General features: G+C 39.6%; 1 protein-coding gene across 1 annotated transcript in view; it reads right to left on the reverse strand.

The window, feature by feature from the left end:
• Positions 1–10922, reverse strand: part of COPB2 (COPI coat complex subunit beta 2) — a 29078-nt gene extending 18156 nt beyond the window's left edge. The window contains exons 1-5 of the mRNA XM_082625286.1: positions 10831–10922; positions 6559–6696; positions 2937–3023; positions 2605–2731; positions 1583–1731 (exon numbers count right to left, since the gene is read on the reverse strand). Of these exons, the coding sequence (XP_082481412.1) occupies positions 1583–1731; positions 2605–2731; positions 2937–3023; positions 6559–6696; positions 10831–10833 (504 nt within the window). The 5' untranslated portion in view covers positions 10834–10922. The remainder of the gene's footprint in view (positions 1–1582; positions 1732–2604; positions 2732–2936; positions 3024–6558; positions 6697–10830) is intronic.
• Between the last annotated feature and the right edge of the window lie 2994 nt (positions 10923–13916).

Below are 13916 nucleotides of genomic sequence, written 5' to 3' on the forward strand. Positions count from 1 at the left end.
ACTCCAGGTGTCTTGACTTTGAGAAACACTACTTTAAGGGCAGGAAATGACTTCATGAGAGATTTAATATAAAGCTAATGAAAGTGGACTTAGTAGGATGTATTAAAAGGAGAAAACTACTGTTTAGTCAAAAAATTAAAAGTATGGAAATGTAGTCAAATATTACTACAGCACTGGTATCGAGCTTTACCTTTACAAATATTTATTTTGTATGCCTACTACATGGGAGGCCCTGTGGGGAGTATAAAGATGTGTAAACAAACTTTACTAGAGCCAAAGATAAGACAATTTTTGTCTTCAAGATATACCTAATTTAGTGAAGAAAGTTTAAAACTAATTTCAAAGTTTCAACCTATGTCAAAAGCAGGGACAATCCAGTGAAAGGAAAAAAAATAAAGTAAGCCGAAGTCCTAAGATATTCAACATATAACATTTAATAATAAATTGTCAGACAAACAGCATATAACATTTTATAAAAGTTAAAGGAAAACTAATAAAAATGTTATATAGATGTAAGTCTATACATGCAAGCAAAAGTTTATGTAATGTATATTTTAAATCTATGCATATAGAAATAATTTAAATATTACAGTGGGAAAAGGAATGTATTTACACTCACTGCAACATGTATTAAGCATCTAGTATAGGCAAGGCACTGTGCTGCTTGGTAACGTGTGTCTGTTTGGGGGAGGGGGTAACACACAGCTCCTGCCCCAAACATCAACATTTCAGGGATAAAAATTTCCGGAGACACGTTCATTATTTTCAACATGAAGGCCATAATAGAGGCAAAAAGCGATGGAAGGAATGGGATGAAAATGACTGGCTCTGTCTAGAGGTGAAATGAATGTCTGAAGAGAGCTTCTCAGAGTAAATAACTGTGCTTATAAGCCTTGAAAGATGAGTAATTCTCCAGAGGAAAAGAAATCAAAATGGCAGAATAAAGAATACTGCAGGCAGAAGGACCAGCTGAATTAGGTAAGGTTCTGTGAACATTCAGGGCTTCTCTAGAAAATGGTGAGTTAGACCAGGGTTACTGGAGATATTTCATAACATTAGCTAAGGCTAGTCTTGGAAACGCTTGTATTCCACACCAAGGCATTTGGACTTTATCCTTAGACTGGGAACTGACAAGATGGAATCCATGTTTTAGAAAGATAACTGGAAGCAGTATGGAGAAATGAAGTAAGAAAAAGAATGGAGGCAGATGACATTTAAATATAAAACAGATTAATAATCAGCAGAAGTCAACAACAAATATACTCAAGGAGAGGAAACAGTGACCTAGAGAAGATACAGGCATTTTCTTATTCTGGGTGTGCAAAGGTTTAAAAGGTCTTACATCATATTGCTTCCACATGGAAAAACACTCCTTCATTAAGAGCACAGAGCTGCCACACTGTTCTTCTTCAACAGAATATGCCCTTCTGGATCAAAATGAGAAGTCCTATTTTGCTTCAGAATGAGCTTTTGAGAGAAACTTCTCAGACAGGAATAACTTTCTGGGCAGCCAGTAGTAAAATACCTGACACAACTATATTTCACCAACAATCATAACTGACACCAACAGTGGACATCCTACCTTGATAGTCCTGTCCAAAGAAGCACTGGCAAACTGATTGTTATCTTTGGGGTTGATCACAATCTGCATAACATAATGGGTGTGTCCTTCAAACACTTGTGAGCAAGACCATTTTTTTTCCCAGTCCCAGAGTTTAATAAGCATGTCATCTAGACCAAAAGAAAGTCTCCAGTTAGCTGCAATTTCTATTTCTTTCATTCAGAACTAAGGTGCAGAGTCTCTGTGTCTTTTAAGGCAGCAAATCTAACACAAATCATATATTCCACGTCTTAAAGAAACAGAATCGGAATTGAACAGATTTTTCAAAATGCTTATTAATTCTAAGAATAAATTTAACTCTCTAAAGAGTGGAGATAAAAGAGAGAGATTACTAATAGCAAATATACAAATTTCATGGAAAAAAACTTGAGACAGACTCAATGGGCTTTACAGAATGATGAAAGAGGGACAAGTCTGATTACAGTCTAAGTATGAATGAATAATGACGGCAATGACTATTTCAGAAATAAGCATTTCTCTTTTAATACGAGATTGGTTAAAAAAAAAAAAAAGTTTTGAGTTACTTCACAATCTCTAAATTAAAAACGTTTCAAAGTGCTATTACCAGTTCAGTGCAACTGGTTTTAAATGCCTTCCTAAAGCTCCACTGTTTTATACATAATACCAAGGAGAAACTAGTCTGAGTATAAAGATAAAATTGACTAGGGCACATGGCAATCTGCCAGAACCTCACGCAATCAGCATGTAAATTAGCTTTCCGTTCAGCAGACGTTTCAGCATCTAGACCTTCAGGTCTTCCCTGACGGGAATGGGAGCAACTGCTATACAAATCCTAAGCAGAGCGGATGTTCATTAAAATACAAAAGTAAGCAGCACTGACGGCACGTAAATGGATTTAAATAGTTTGAAGGCTGCTTGGAATTAGAACTCCGCTTGTAACAGCAGTAAAAGAATTGCATGTCTCACTGAATGAAAATGCATGACTCAAAGAGATGCACACGACCAAAGGGGTCATCTCTTACCGCTGCTAGTTAGAATGAAAGGCTGGGTTGGATGAACAGCAATACAGCGAATGTAGTCTGAATGAGCTTCAAACATATGAACTCTCTCCAGAGTGTTGTAGTTGAACACTCTAATCTGCATGTCATCCTAGAAATGGAAAGTTTAACACCATCGTTACTGTTATGAAATAAACTGCACAGAAAAGTATATTATAGGCTCAGGGTATAAAGCCCAGGTTCCAAAACAATGCACTAATTAACAAAACAAAGCAAGAGTCAAAGCTCTGCGACTCGCCGCCAAAGCAGCCACTGACAGGTTCAGAGATGGGTTAGAAGCGCAGGGAATTACTTACCGCCCCTGTCACAGCCCAATTCTTCCTCGCAACAAACTTGGCAGCTCGAACAGGAAGATCACATACTTCAAATGTTTTCACCAGTGTCTTAAAAATTTCACAAGAATATACACTTTGAGTCATGAGAAAGTAAATGAAAAATCTATCCTGTTATATTTAAAACATCTGATTTTTTTATATCACTACTAATCATAAAATGTTCTCAGGCTAAAATATAAAAGTGCAACAGTCAAATGAAAAACATAGACCAAAGATCTTTTCTTTAACAGATTCAAAGTGCAGATATTTATAAATGACAAAAGAAAGCAAATGTCAACAAGATGAAGTTCCCCATCCTCTGTGCTCCAGCCCTTCCCTACTTCTCTAGCTTCAGCCTTGGCTACTCCCAGTGCCTTACCTTTGCTCATGTTCCCTCCGCCTGAAAACCCACCCAGAGGACCTTATACTCCACTTTCACAACATAGCACCTTCAGAATTATGTGTTTAGTATTAATCTTTCCTGCTAAGCCCCCTGAGGGCAGGAATCTTGATCACCACTGTATACCTAGAGCCTAGAACAGCGGCTGAAAAACAATGAATGTGTAATAAGTATTTGTTGAATGAATTAGCCCCTAGTTTTCTTCTTTTAAAAATTAAACCCATAAACTCGTAAAATAAACTTATAAACAAGATACAATTCTTTTGTACACTTCAGCAATATGCTTCCATACAGATGCCGTTTCCTTTTAGTGAAGTATGAGAACACAGTGATTTAGATGTCCCTAAAGCTGCTCAGAATAGAATTATATACACAGGGTAAAGGTGGCAAACTAGGAGACCCTGCTAGAAAGAGCAGGGATGAATGCATCTCTTTGTCCTCCCACTTTGATGCCTTGTTCTTTAAAATTCTGAAAATCAAACTATCACTTTTCAATCTATCTTTCTGTACAAGACAATAATGAAAAGAGCATATTCTGATTGATTAACCATGTGCACCAAATTTAAAAATAGGGACTGGTTCACAAGAACTGTTGAGCCCACTCTGGCTTCCTGAGCAAGACTTCAAAGATTCTTCAGCCAAAGGCTGAATAAGTGGGGACATAAGCTCCAACCTGCACACCTCTAGCAGCTGACTGTGATGCAGACACGGCCAACAGGTAGAACATGCGACCTGTAAGATGACAGACAAATGCACGAAAGCTCACGAGGAGCCAACACATTCAGGGGTCTGCTGAGCAATAAAAGACAAAGCAGCCACAGAACTAACAGTCATGTTTCAGGTCCACGTTAAGTGCTGTGGCTGACACAAATGACCTAAGGGATGGTCCTCCCACTGCAGAATCTACACAAGCTAAACAGGAGGAAACGCTACACACTCAACATGTAAACCACCAGCGAAATGTAAGAAAAGAAAGAAACACTTGTATGGTGCCTTATAGGTCTCGGACACAATTTTATCAATTTCATTTAATCCTTCTGACAATCCTGCGAAGTAAAGAAGGCGACATATCATCTTCATTCAGGTAAGTAAACCGAGCCTCAACGTGGTTAAAAGGCTTGCCCACATCATTTAATTAGCAGGGAAACTATGCAGCAGTTTCCCACTCGCTATCTATTGTACATTTGGTAGCGTATATATGTCAATGCTACTCTCTCGCTTCGTCCCAGCTTCCCCTTGCCCCACTGTGTCCCCAAGTCCATTCTCCATATCTGTGTCTTTATTCCTACCCTGCCACTAGGTTCATCAGGACCAATTTTTTAGCTTCCACGTATACGCGTTAGCGTACGGTATTTGTTTTTCTCTCTGACTGACTTCACTCTATACGACAGACTCTAGGTCCATCCACCTCACTACAAATAACTCAGTTTCGTTCCTTTTCGTGACTGAGAAACATTCCATTGTGTATATAACATACTGATTTTTTAACTGCTGCACCCATCACCTCAAAGAGTATAATATCTCCTTATTTGAAATTCAAGTACATTTGAATTTACTTCCAAAAACCTTTTTGGCTCTTTCAAGAATTTTGCTCTCAATACACAAGTGGCAAGTAACTTCTGTTGGTGATAAAAAGAGGAGGAAAAGCAGGGAGAACCAAAAACAGATCAACCATTCAACAAAAACTGAGTATCTACTATGAGCCTGTCTGCCAGGTACCCACTTGGAATAACAATGGGAATTAACACTAGGATAATCCGTCCTCATAAAACCTCCATATTTGAAGGAAAGAAGGAAATTAAACAAAAAATTACCAATGAGATGAATTATGAAAGGGGAAGTAGGTGGCCCTGCAGGAGGGCACAGAAGGGTACAGAAAGAAAAACGAAGCAAAGTACATGACCCAGATAAAGCAGAGTTATGTTACAGTAAAGCCTGGAGAAAGATAAGGGAAGTACACCTGGGCTTTAGAGCACAACTACAGTGAGACGACAGAACTGAGAAATGGTTAAATGGAGCTGACAGAGGGGACTCCAGGGAGCATCAGGAAGCACGGTGGGGGTGGAGCAGGTACCAGTGTATCTGGCTAAGCATAAAATCTGAAAGGTTTTAAACACATGGAGAGAGTAGATCTTCCCCCCCACCCACCCACACAAAAGCAGTTAACAAGCATACTCTCCGCATCAGGGCAAAAGGAATTCACAAGATAAAGATTTGAAGTCACAGGACAGAAATTCTGAACTAGTGATATACTGATAAAAGGAAAGTTTATTATTCACTAGGTCAACAAATAATTACTGAGCCCTTACTGTGTGTCAGGTAATGTCATAGGCACTGGGATACAGCAGAGGACAAAGTGGTTAATGTGAATAAAATGTCACTGGTGGGACTTGGCTGACTGTGTAGTCCTTACTGTTTCATTAGAGTGATATACGCTGTAAGGGTGTTTTTAGGTTTACTCCTGAACTTGGTTCCCTAAGGCCTATTTTTGCCATCTTAAGTCCCTCAAATGTGAATTTTATCTGGATTTTAAGAACTTAATCTTGGATGTTGGGGATAATTACTGTATAAATAGACTCAAAACTGTATGGTATGTTCTGTACTTTGAAAGAAAAAGATTAAGGATGGCCAACAAAGACTGGAAAAGATAAGACAAACTAAGCTGAAAGACCTATTATTTACTCAGATGAAAGCATCTAAGGGATATAATCTGTAAAAGGCACATTGTCATGTGTAATGAAAAGCTGACTACAAATCTCTCTCTGATATAATCTATAATTTGTATGGCTGACTGAAAGTTACCTGCATCATGCATTACAGTGAGCACTTGGGGAAAATTTAATAAAAGTAAAAATCCCATTCTTAAGATGGGTAGAATACTCACTGAATGGAAAATTAAGTACCATTAAATACTTTCATCTAGAGCAAGTGATCTTATATTGGTGTCAGTTTCCTTAATTTCAAAGTAGAGCTAAAACTACCTATCTCAGAACTTAACACTTAAATATTGGATACAATGAGCCTAGACAGTTTCTCCCACAAGCTCTACCCTCATAAGTATTAGTTTATCTTTATTAAAAATACTTCGTACCAATTTATTTAAGAAAGCAGTATGCATATACTACTGAACTCTGTTATATTTCTTCTCTTTCATTATAAACAGATTAAGAAAGTATTTCTAATAAAGTCTTTGAAAATTCCTACCTGTGTTTCATGATTCCAAACGCACACACTGCCATTGTAAAGACTCGCCAACATCCACGGCTCTGAAGGATGCAAATCCACACTCTTAACTCGATCAGATCGAGCAGTTAGCTTTCTCTTGATATCGAGTCGCAGAGGCTAAGGACAAACATAAAACACAAACATTAAATTGCTATGCCAAATAAAACATGCTTGAGATCTTAACTACAAACAGTGCATTATCATGCCTACAAAACAATTCAGTTTTTACTTTGCTAAGTTACAGACACCTACTTATTCACTCATATATATGAAAAATATGGGTATTAAAAATTTTTTAATTTGTAGCAGCACTTGTCAAACTTTTTGGTCTTAGGACGCCTTTACAGTCTTTATTTTTGAGGACACTAAAAAGCTTCTTTTCAGGTAGATTATATTTATTAATATTTACCATGTTAAAAATTAAAACTGAGACATTAAAATATTTGTGTATTAATTCATTTTTAAAAATGAACTAAACCCATTACATGTTAAGTAAGATATTGTTATGAAAACTATAGTTTCAAAAGAAATTTAGTGAGAAGAGTAGCAATGTTTCACATTTTTGCAAAACTCTTTAAATTCTGACTTAATAGAAGACATTTGTTTTCCCATATCTGCTTCGGCCCTCAATATGTTGTGATATATTGTTCTGGTTGATGTATATGAAAAAAAACCCCAAAAACAAAACACAAAAACCTGGCTCACAGATACTGAGAACAGATTGGTAACTCCCAGAGGTGGAGTGTGGAAGAGGGATAAGTGGGTGAAGGGGGTCAAAGGGTACAAACTTCCAGTTATAAAATAAGTAGGTCATGGAGATGTAATGTACAGCACAGTAGTTAATAATACAGTGTTGCATATCTGACAGTTGCTAAGAGAGTAGATCTTAAACGTTTTCATTGCAAGAAAAAACACATTTTTGTAACTATGTATGGTGACAGGTGTTTAGACTTATTGTGGTGATTGTTTCACAATATACACAAATATCAAATCATTATATTGGACACCTAAAACTAATATAACATATGTCAATTATACCTCAATTATTTTTTTAAAAAACTGAGTTCTTCAGAGAAAAGTATTAGATTTATTTTGGCAATAATATTAGTAAATGCTAGGCAATGTAATGTGGGATCAATAGGGGTTATATCCATGTCCATGAAGGGCTTTGGAGCCAAATGGGAATGTTTATAATGTTTTAATGTATTTAAGTTACAAGAACCAAATGGAAATTACAATTTTAAACCGAAGCTAAAATACTCTCTCGAGTCATAAAATACTAATAGTTTAAAACAGCCTTTTTCAACCTGGATTCCTCATCTAAACCACAGAAAGAAAATGATCTGAATAACTATTTTCTCAATTCTCCCAAGGATACCTTTCTAGGAGAAAAGTTAACTCATTATATATAATGATGGCTTAGGGCAGTAGTCTTAATCCTCTCTTGGAAGCAGATCTGAGGAAGACGGATTTAAAATATGTTTCTCCTTCAACAGGTTTTACACACAACCTAAAAGTTTATTTGGCAAGTTGAGTTACCATCAAATTTTTATTTTTGCGATCTTCCGTGATGATCATGAATGGGACAGGAATTTAACGTTACTTTCCTACACAAATGAAGACTGCTAGATAATTTCCGCAGAGATTATTTCCTGAGACAAAGCAAACACCTCACAAGGCTTTTATTCATCGATTTCGATCTCTATCAAATCTGGGTCACTGACTGCTTCGAACCTTGCTCTGACTTCTATACAGGCCTCCCTCACTTTTGGCAACAACCTATACCTCTTACTTTCCTTTAAAAGATCCGAGTTCTCTGGCTCTTCTCTACAATAGCCACAAAAAGGTTTCCACTGTCTTACTTTCTTCTCCATCTCAAACTTGCTACTCTCAAACCATCATCTTCACATACCTTGCTGAAGCAGGACCTCTTACTTCACTCATTTCTGAATTTTGTCCCATTAATTACCATCACAAATGTTAACTCTTTTTTTCTGGTCTCTTCAGAGTTAGCAAACATGATGTGTCTATCATATGCCAGGAACCACGGTGGAGGCTTTTTCCTCTAGTAAATGAGGAAACTGTACACTTACAAACTATGTATATTTTACCATTAAAAATGTTTTAAACGCTTGATTACTGAGTAAAAGTGACACTTCAGGAAGGTGGTCCAGGGGACTGAGCAACCCCAGTATAACTCTACATACCCCCAGTGCACAATCTCAGTTTAAGAAGCACAGCCAAGAGCTCCTGCTGTAGTCCTCCCAAGATCTTAGTGCCTACTTTGAATGAGACGTTGTACTAGGCGCCGTGGAATACCAAAACGAGTGAGGTACTCATACTGCAGCCTTAACTCTAAATGTCTCCTTATATCTCCCCAAAGCCGGATGCATTTAGGGCTCGGCTTACCTGCCGCTGCTACTACTGTGATCTTCCAGATGACCCTACCAGAAGCATCCTTTCCTACGGGATCCTACAGGTTTTAATGTTAACATTTAACCTTGGTGCGCATGTCTGTTTCTGCTTTCTAGAATAGATGCTCCTTAAGGGCGGGGTCACTGCTTATTCATGTGTTTATCTCCACAGCATCTTATATATTTGGGTATAGGGGTTTAAGTACAGACAGTATAATCGAGGTCTAAAGAATCATGAGGGACTCAAACTTCAGTTCCACTACTCACTTCAAACGTACAACAGTGGGTAAGTTTACTTAACTTCTCTCAGGTTTGAAAAATGTAAAACCATTGGCTATTATCTACCGCTTAGTATAATGAGAATTAAATTCAGTGTTAAACAGTTAGAACAGTGCCTGGCCTATTGTAACCACTCCATAAGCATTTATAACTCACTCTCCCAGCTGTTGTGAGAATTAGGAGGCAAATGTTTAGCAAAATCCATGGCGCATAGTAACACTCTATGGTAAATGAGTGAATAAATAAATTCACATTTTGTAGTTATATAAAAGATTTTAAATGTGTTAAAGAATGAAATATGTAATTATAAAAATACTCTTAAACATTGCAAAAGAAAACTAAATTAGGCAGGTGCAAGGGCTGTTTCCAAAAATGTCCAGTGCTGAAAGCACAGCACACCCCAGAGCAGGTGGCTGGTAATACGAGGTGGCATAATTAAGTGACTTGAGTATTGTTCAGAGGCTCTTAACCTAGGGACCCAAGGAAGTTCATGCATGAGGACTGGGGTGGGGGGGCGGTATCTGTGAGTGAACCCACTAAAATTTTATGTAATGCTGTGTTTCTCTATGCATTTTTCTGGAAGTATCCATAATGTTCACAAGTTTCCCCAGGGAATCAACTTCTGCTGTAGTTAAAACTCTGCAGCAATGAGCCTTCAACTAACTTGATTTTAAGTTTTTATTTATTTTTTTCCTTTAACTGCAAGGTGAGGAACTTGGACTTATTAATCCCTACGGTCTTCAAGCTCCAAAATCCTTGAACCTGTGCTTCCTAACAAGTGAAAAAAAAGCAGGAAAATGTTTAAATACAAAATATTGAATTTCTTACATCTTTTTGGAAAGAAATTCTCACACTATCGTACTGTTTTTCTTACTATTATAACTCATTTTGTGCAAAAATATTTTAGAGTATGTTTGGGGGTGATAATAAAAAATGCTGTCATGACTGTCATTCTTATCAGCCGCTATATTTGCAAATGCAGAAAAGTACGCCAACCAGTTTTATAAACAACTCCCCAACTCTTCGTTTCTCCCTAGAAACCTAAGCTGGGGTCCCAAAGCATCTGAAATTCCACTCTTGACTCTCTATGCATTTTATTTACGTTTTTGGGGGGGAGCGGGGCTTGCCTGTTTAAGTTCGTAGTTTGCGGTCAGCACATACTATACCAGAACAGGCCCAACATGAGTGCAAAATCAGCTGTCGCCGTTTTAAAGGCACAATGAGGCAGTTTCGTCAATGCCTTCTACGGAGTTCAACGTTTTCGGTCTCTTCTATTTCCCTACACCAAGGACCCCGCTGCAGACCGCAGGACCTCTGGCAAACGCCGTAAGCACCGGAGGAGTCAGGGACCCCTCAATTCCAGGCACTGCCTCCTCAAACCACCCATCGCCTCCTCCCTCCCAGAGTTCAAACTGGACCAGGACCCCGCAAGGCCTGAGGCGGCGGCCGTAGCGGGAGCCCAGGTGCTCAGGTGCTGACTATGGTCCTCAGGCCAGGAGCCCCAGAAATTGGCCTTGGCCGCAGGGGCCCCACTCCCTCCTGCAGGGCCTGGACCTACCATGGCTCCGTTGGTCCAAGCCTGGGCGCCTTTACTCGCTGTCGACGAAGCAGTCCGTGAGAGACCCACCAACCCGCTGACCGGCCGACTGCTTGACGTGGAACTTCCGGGAGGAGTTCTCGCGATAGAACTCGGGTCCAGGGCCCGAGCGCCTGCGCAAACGCGGCACGGGGGCTGACGTTTCCCAAGCCCCGCCCAAATTTCCAAGGCAACAAGGCCTCCTAAATGGCCTCGAGCCCACCTGGCGCTGCTGCGGAAGGGGGTGTGTGGCCTCCGCTACCTGCTGCAGTGTCCTGGGGCTGATGAGCGTGTACGAGAATCAGAAAACCGCGAGTTAAATGAGATGAGAAAAAGCGAAATGCCTCATCCGAATGCTAACGGCCGGAGAAACTCCCCTATAGTGGAGTTGTGTCGCAGGGGCTGAGAAGCGCTGTGAGGCTTCCTCTGATTCTGGCTCCGAGGAGAGGGCGGGGAAGAGAAGGGAAGGCGAAGCTAGGCTCTAAGCCTGCTGTACCCTGGTGGGCCTGAGAACGAGGCCCAGAGAGTCCTCTGCGGGGCCTGCTCGGGGCCCTGATTGAGGCTGGAAGGATGTGGGCCGGCTTCTGGGCTGAGCTTCAGGCATTGGTGGTCAGAGGGCTGCGAAGAGCCTTCAGCTCTGGAGCTCCCCAGGAGATGGGAGTATCCGACCCTGCAGGATCTCCTTCTATTGAGCGTCGACCGCGTTGTACATTAATTTATAACTATTTATTGATCTTCGGCTGTGTGCCAGAATACTTTCCTCTCAAATCTTCCCATCGAATCTGAATTATCTCCATTTTACTGATGAGGAAACTAAGGCTCAAAGAAGTTAAGGGTCCCCACCAAGGCCACACTAAATGGTAGAGTCAGGATTTGATACCAGACTGATAAGTCCTCCAAGTCCTGTGCTCTTTCTATTACACCAAAGTATATCTTCATTAAGGTAGTTGAACTCTAGAATAAGGACCTGAGCCACAGCGGTTGCAAAGTAAAGTGCTACAGCTTTTGCCTACCCGCACCCTCTTCCCGCCTTTTCTTTTTTTAAATTTTGTTTATTTTTGGCTGTGTTGGGTCTTCGTTGCTGCACCCTGTCTTTCTCTAGTTGCGGTGAGCGGGGGCTACTCTTCGTAGCGGTGCACGGGCTTCTCACTGTGGCGGCTTCTCTTGTTGCGGAGCACGGGCTCTAGGCACGTGGGCTTCAGTAGCTGTGGCATACAGTCTCAGTAGTTGTGGCTCGCAGGCTCTAGAGCACAGGCTCAGTAGTTGTGGCGCACAGGCTTAGTTGCTCCGCGGCATGTGGGATCTTCCCGGACCAGGGCTCGAACCTGTGTCCCCTGCATTGTCAGGCAGATCCTTAACCACTGCGCCATCAGGGAAATCTCTTCCCGCTTTTTAAAATAAATTTATTTATTTTAAAATTTTATTTTATTTTTTAAACACCGTGAGCCAAGTAACACTTGTCCTTTTGCTACATATAAACGTGTACCTCAGGCCTGAGAGTAGCCTTGGGGATTTTTTAGACCTCTAGATTATCAGAAAGTAAAAAAAAAAAAAAGAAGTGTGTGTGTGTGGAAAATAATATTCAGAGGGAGACATATGGACTCTGCATCAGGTAATTTGCCTTTAGCAGGAGATTTGTTGCCAATGTGGCCTCTTTGTGGGTCTTAGTTTTCCTCATCTTAAAAAAAAAAAATGTCTTTATACAACGCTAGGCACACAAGATGCTGAGTCCCGAAGTATCACACTCACCTTGACTATATATTTTCTCATTTTTTTCCATGGCAGTTAACCAACATTAAGTTCTGGAGTTGTGCATTATAAATTCATTCTTCTTTCAGACATTACATAATGAATTTGTACTGTATCCAAAGCACTATACTAGGAGTTGCCTGAAGATTATACCTATAAAAATTTAGTCTTGGATTTGGGTTGAAAGAAATTTCACTTTAAAGAAATAAGATTCTCCAATATGAACTAATACATAAAATAACATTAAATATATGTGTGTATATTCCTGCGTGTTCAACTGTAGGTTTAAAATAAAACCTTTTGTTTACTCTTCAGTTTAGAGAAGACTAGAAGGTAGAAAAATAACTCTGGGAAAGAAAAGAAATATGGACAAGCTTAGCAAATTGGGAAAGGGTTTCCCAAGAGTTTGGGTGCAATTGATCAACAGATCTTAAAGTCTCATCTGGTCAGTTTCTAGGATGACTGTTTCAACCCTGCCTTTTTGCTGCTGCTGGGAGAATTCCAAGTGGAAGTTCAGCCAGCAGTGTCTCTGTCAGTACTCTACATACACCCTTCCCTCCCTATTCTATTCCCACCCTTTCATGAGAAGTTGAGGAAGTGAAAATAATTCCTTGAGGAAAAGTCTAGTTGGTATTTTTAAAATATATACATGTCTCATCACTTAGCAAAGTGGTGAGTAGGAGAATGAATAAGAACCTAGTTTCTCCCTTCAAAAGGTTTACAATTTATAAGAAGTACCAATAAAATACTCAGGATAAAATATCCAGCTGGGGAGATAATTTTCATAAAGGAGGCAGAATTTGAGGTGGACCATTGGACCACAAAAATCCAGTTTGTTTGGAAAATGGTATTCATTTAGAATGGCAGTGAGAGAGAAGGCTGGAAAGGAAGGATGGGGCTTAAATCTGAAAATTTACTTAAATAGGGAGGAATTGGGCTTTGATTCAGTAAGCACTCGGGAAAAATTAAGCCAGAAAAAAAACGTGTTCATATATGCCCTCTATAAGATTTATCTTTTGTTGATGCATATGAAGAAATGGATTGGAACAGTGAGATACTATACAAGTTTGGAGGAAGTGGGTGTGGAAATAATAATATTGAATAGATTTCATTGAGTGTCCAATTTTGTACCCAACATTGAAATATGCACTTTGCGTACTGAAGTTCATATAGTAATACTGAAAGATAGCCATTACTTTCTTCAACTTATAGATGAAACACTGAGGCCCAAATGAGTTGAGTAATATGCTCCATGCCACACTGCTCAAGAGTTGGTGACATACTTGAGATCTGAACCCAAGTTTATCTCCAAAATGAAT

The sequence above is a fragment of the Mesoplodon mirus genome (assembly GCF_964341445.2).
Source record: "Mesoplodon mirus genome assembly, chromosome: 6".
Classification (NCBI taxonomy): domain Eukaryota; kingdom Metazoa; phylum Chordata; class Mammalia; order Artiodactyla; family Ziphiidae; genus Mesoplodon; species Mesoplodon mirus.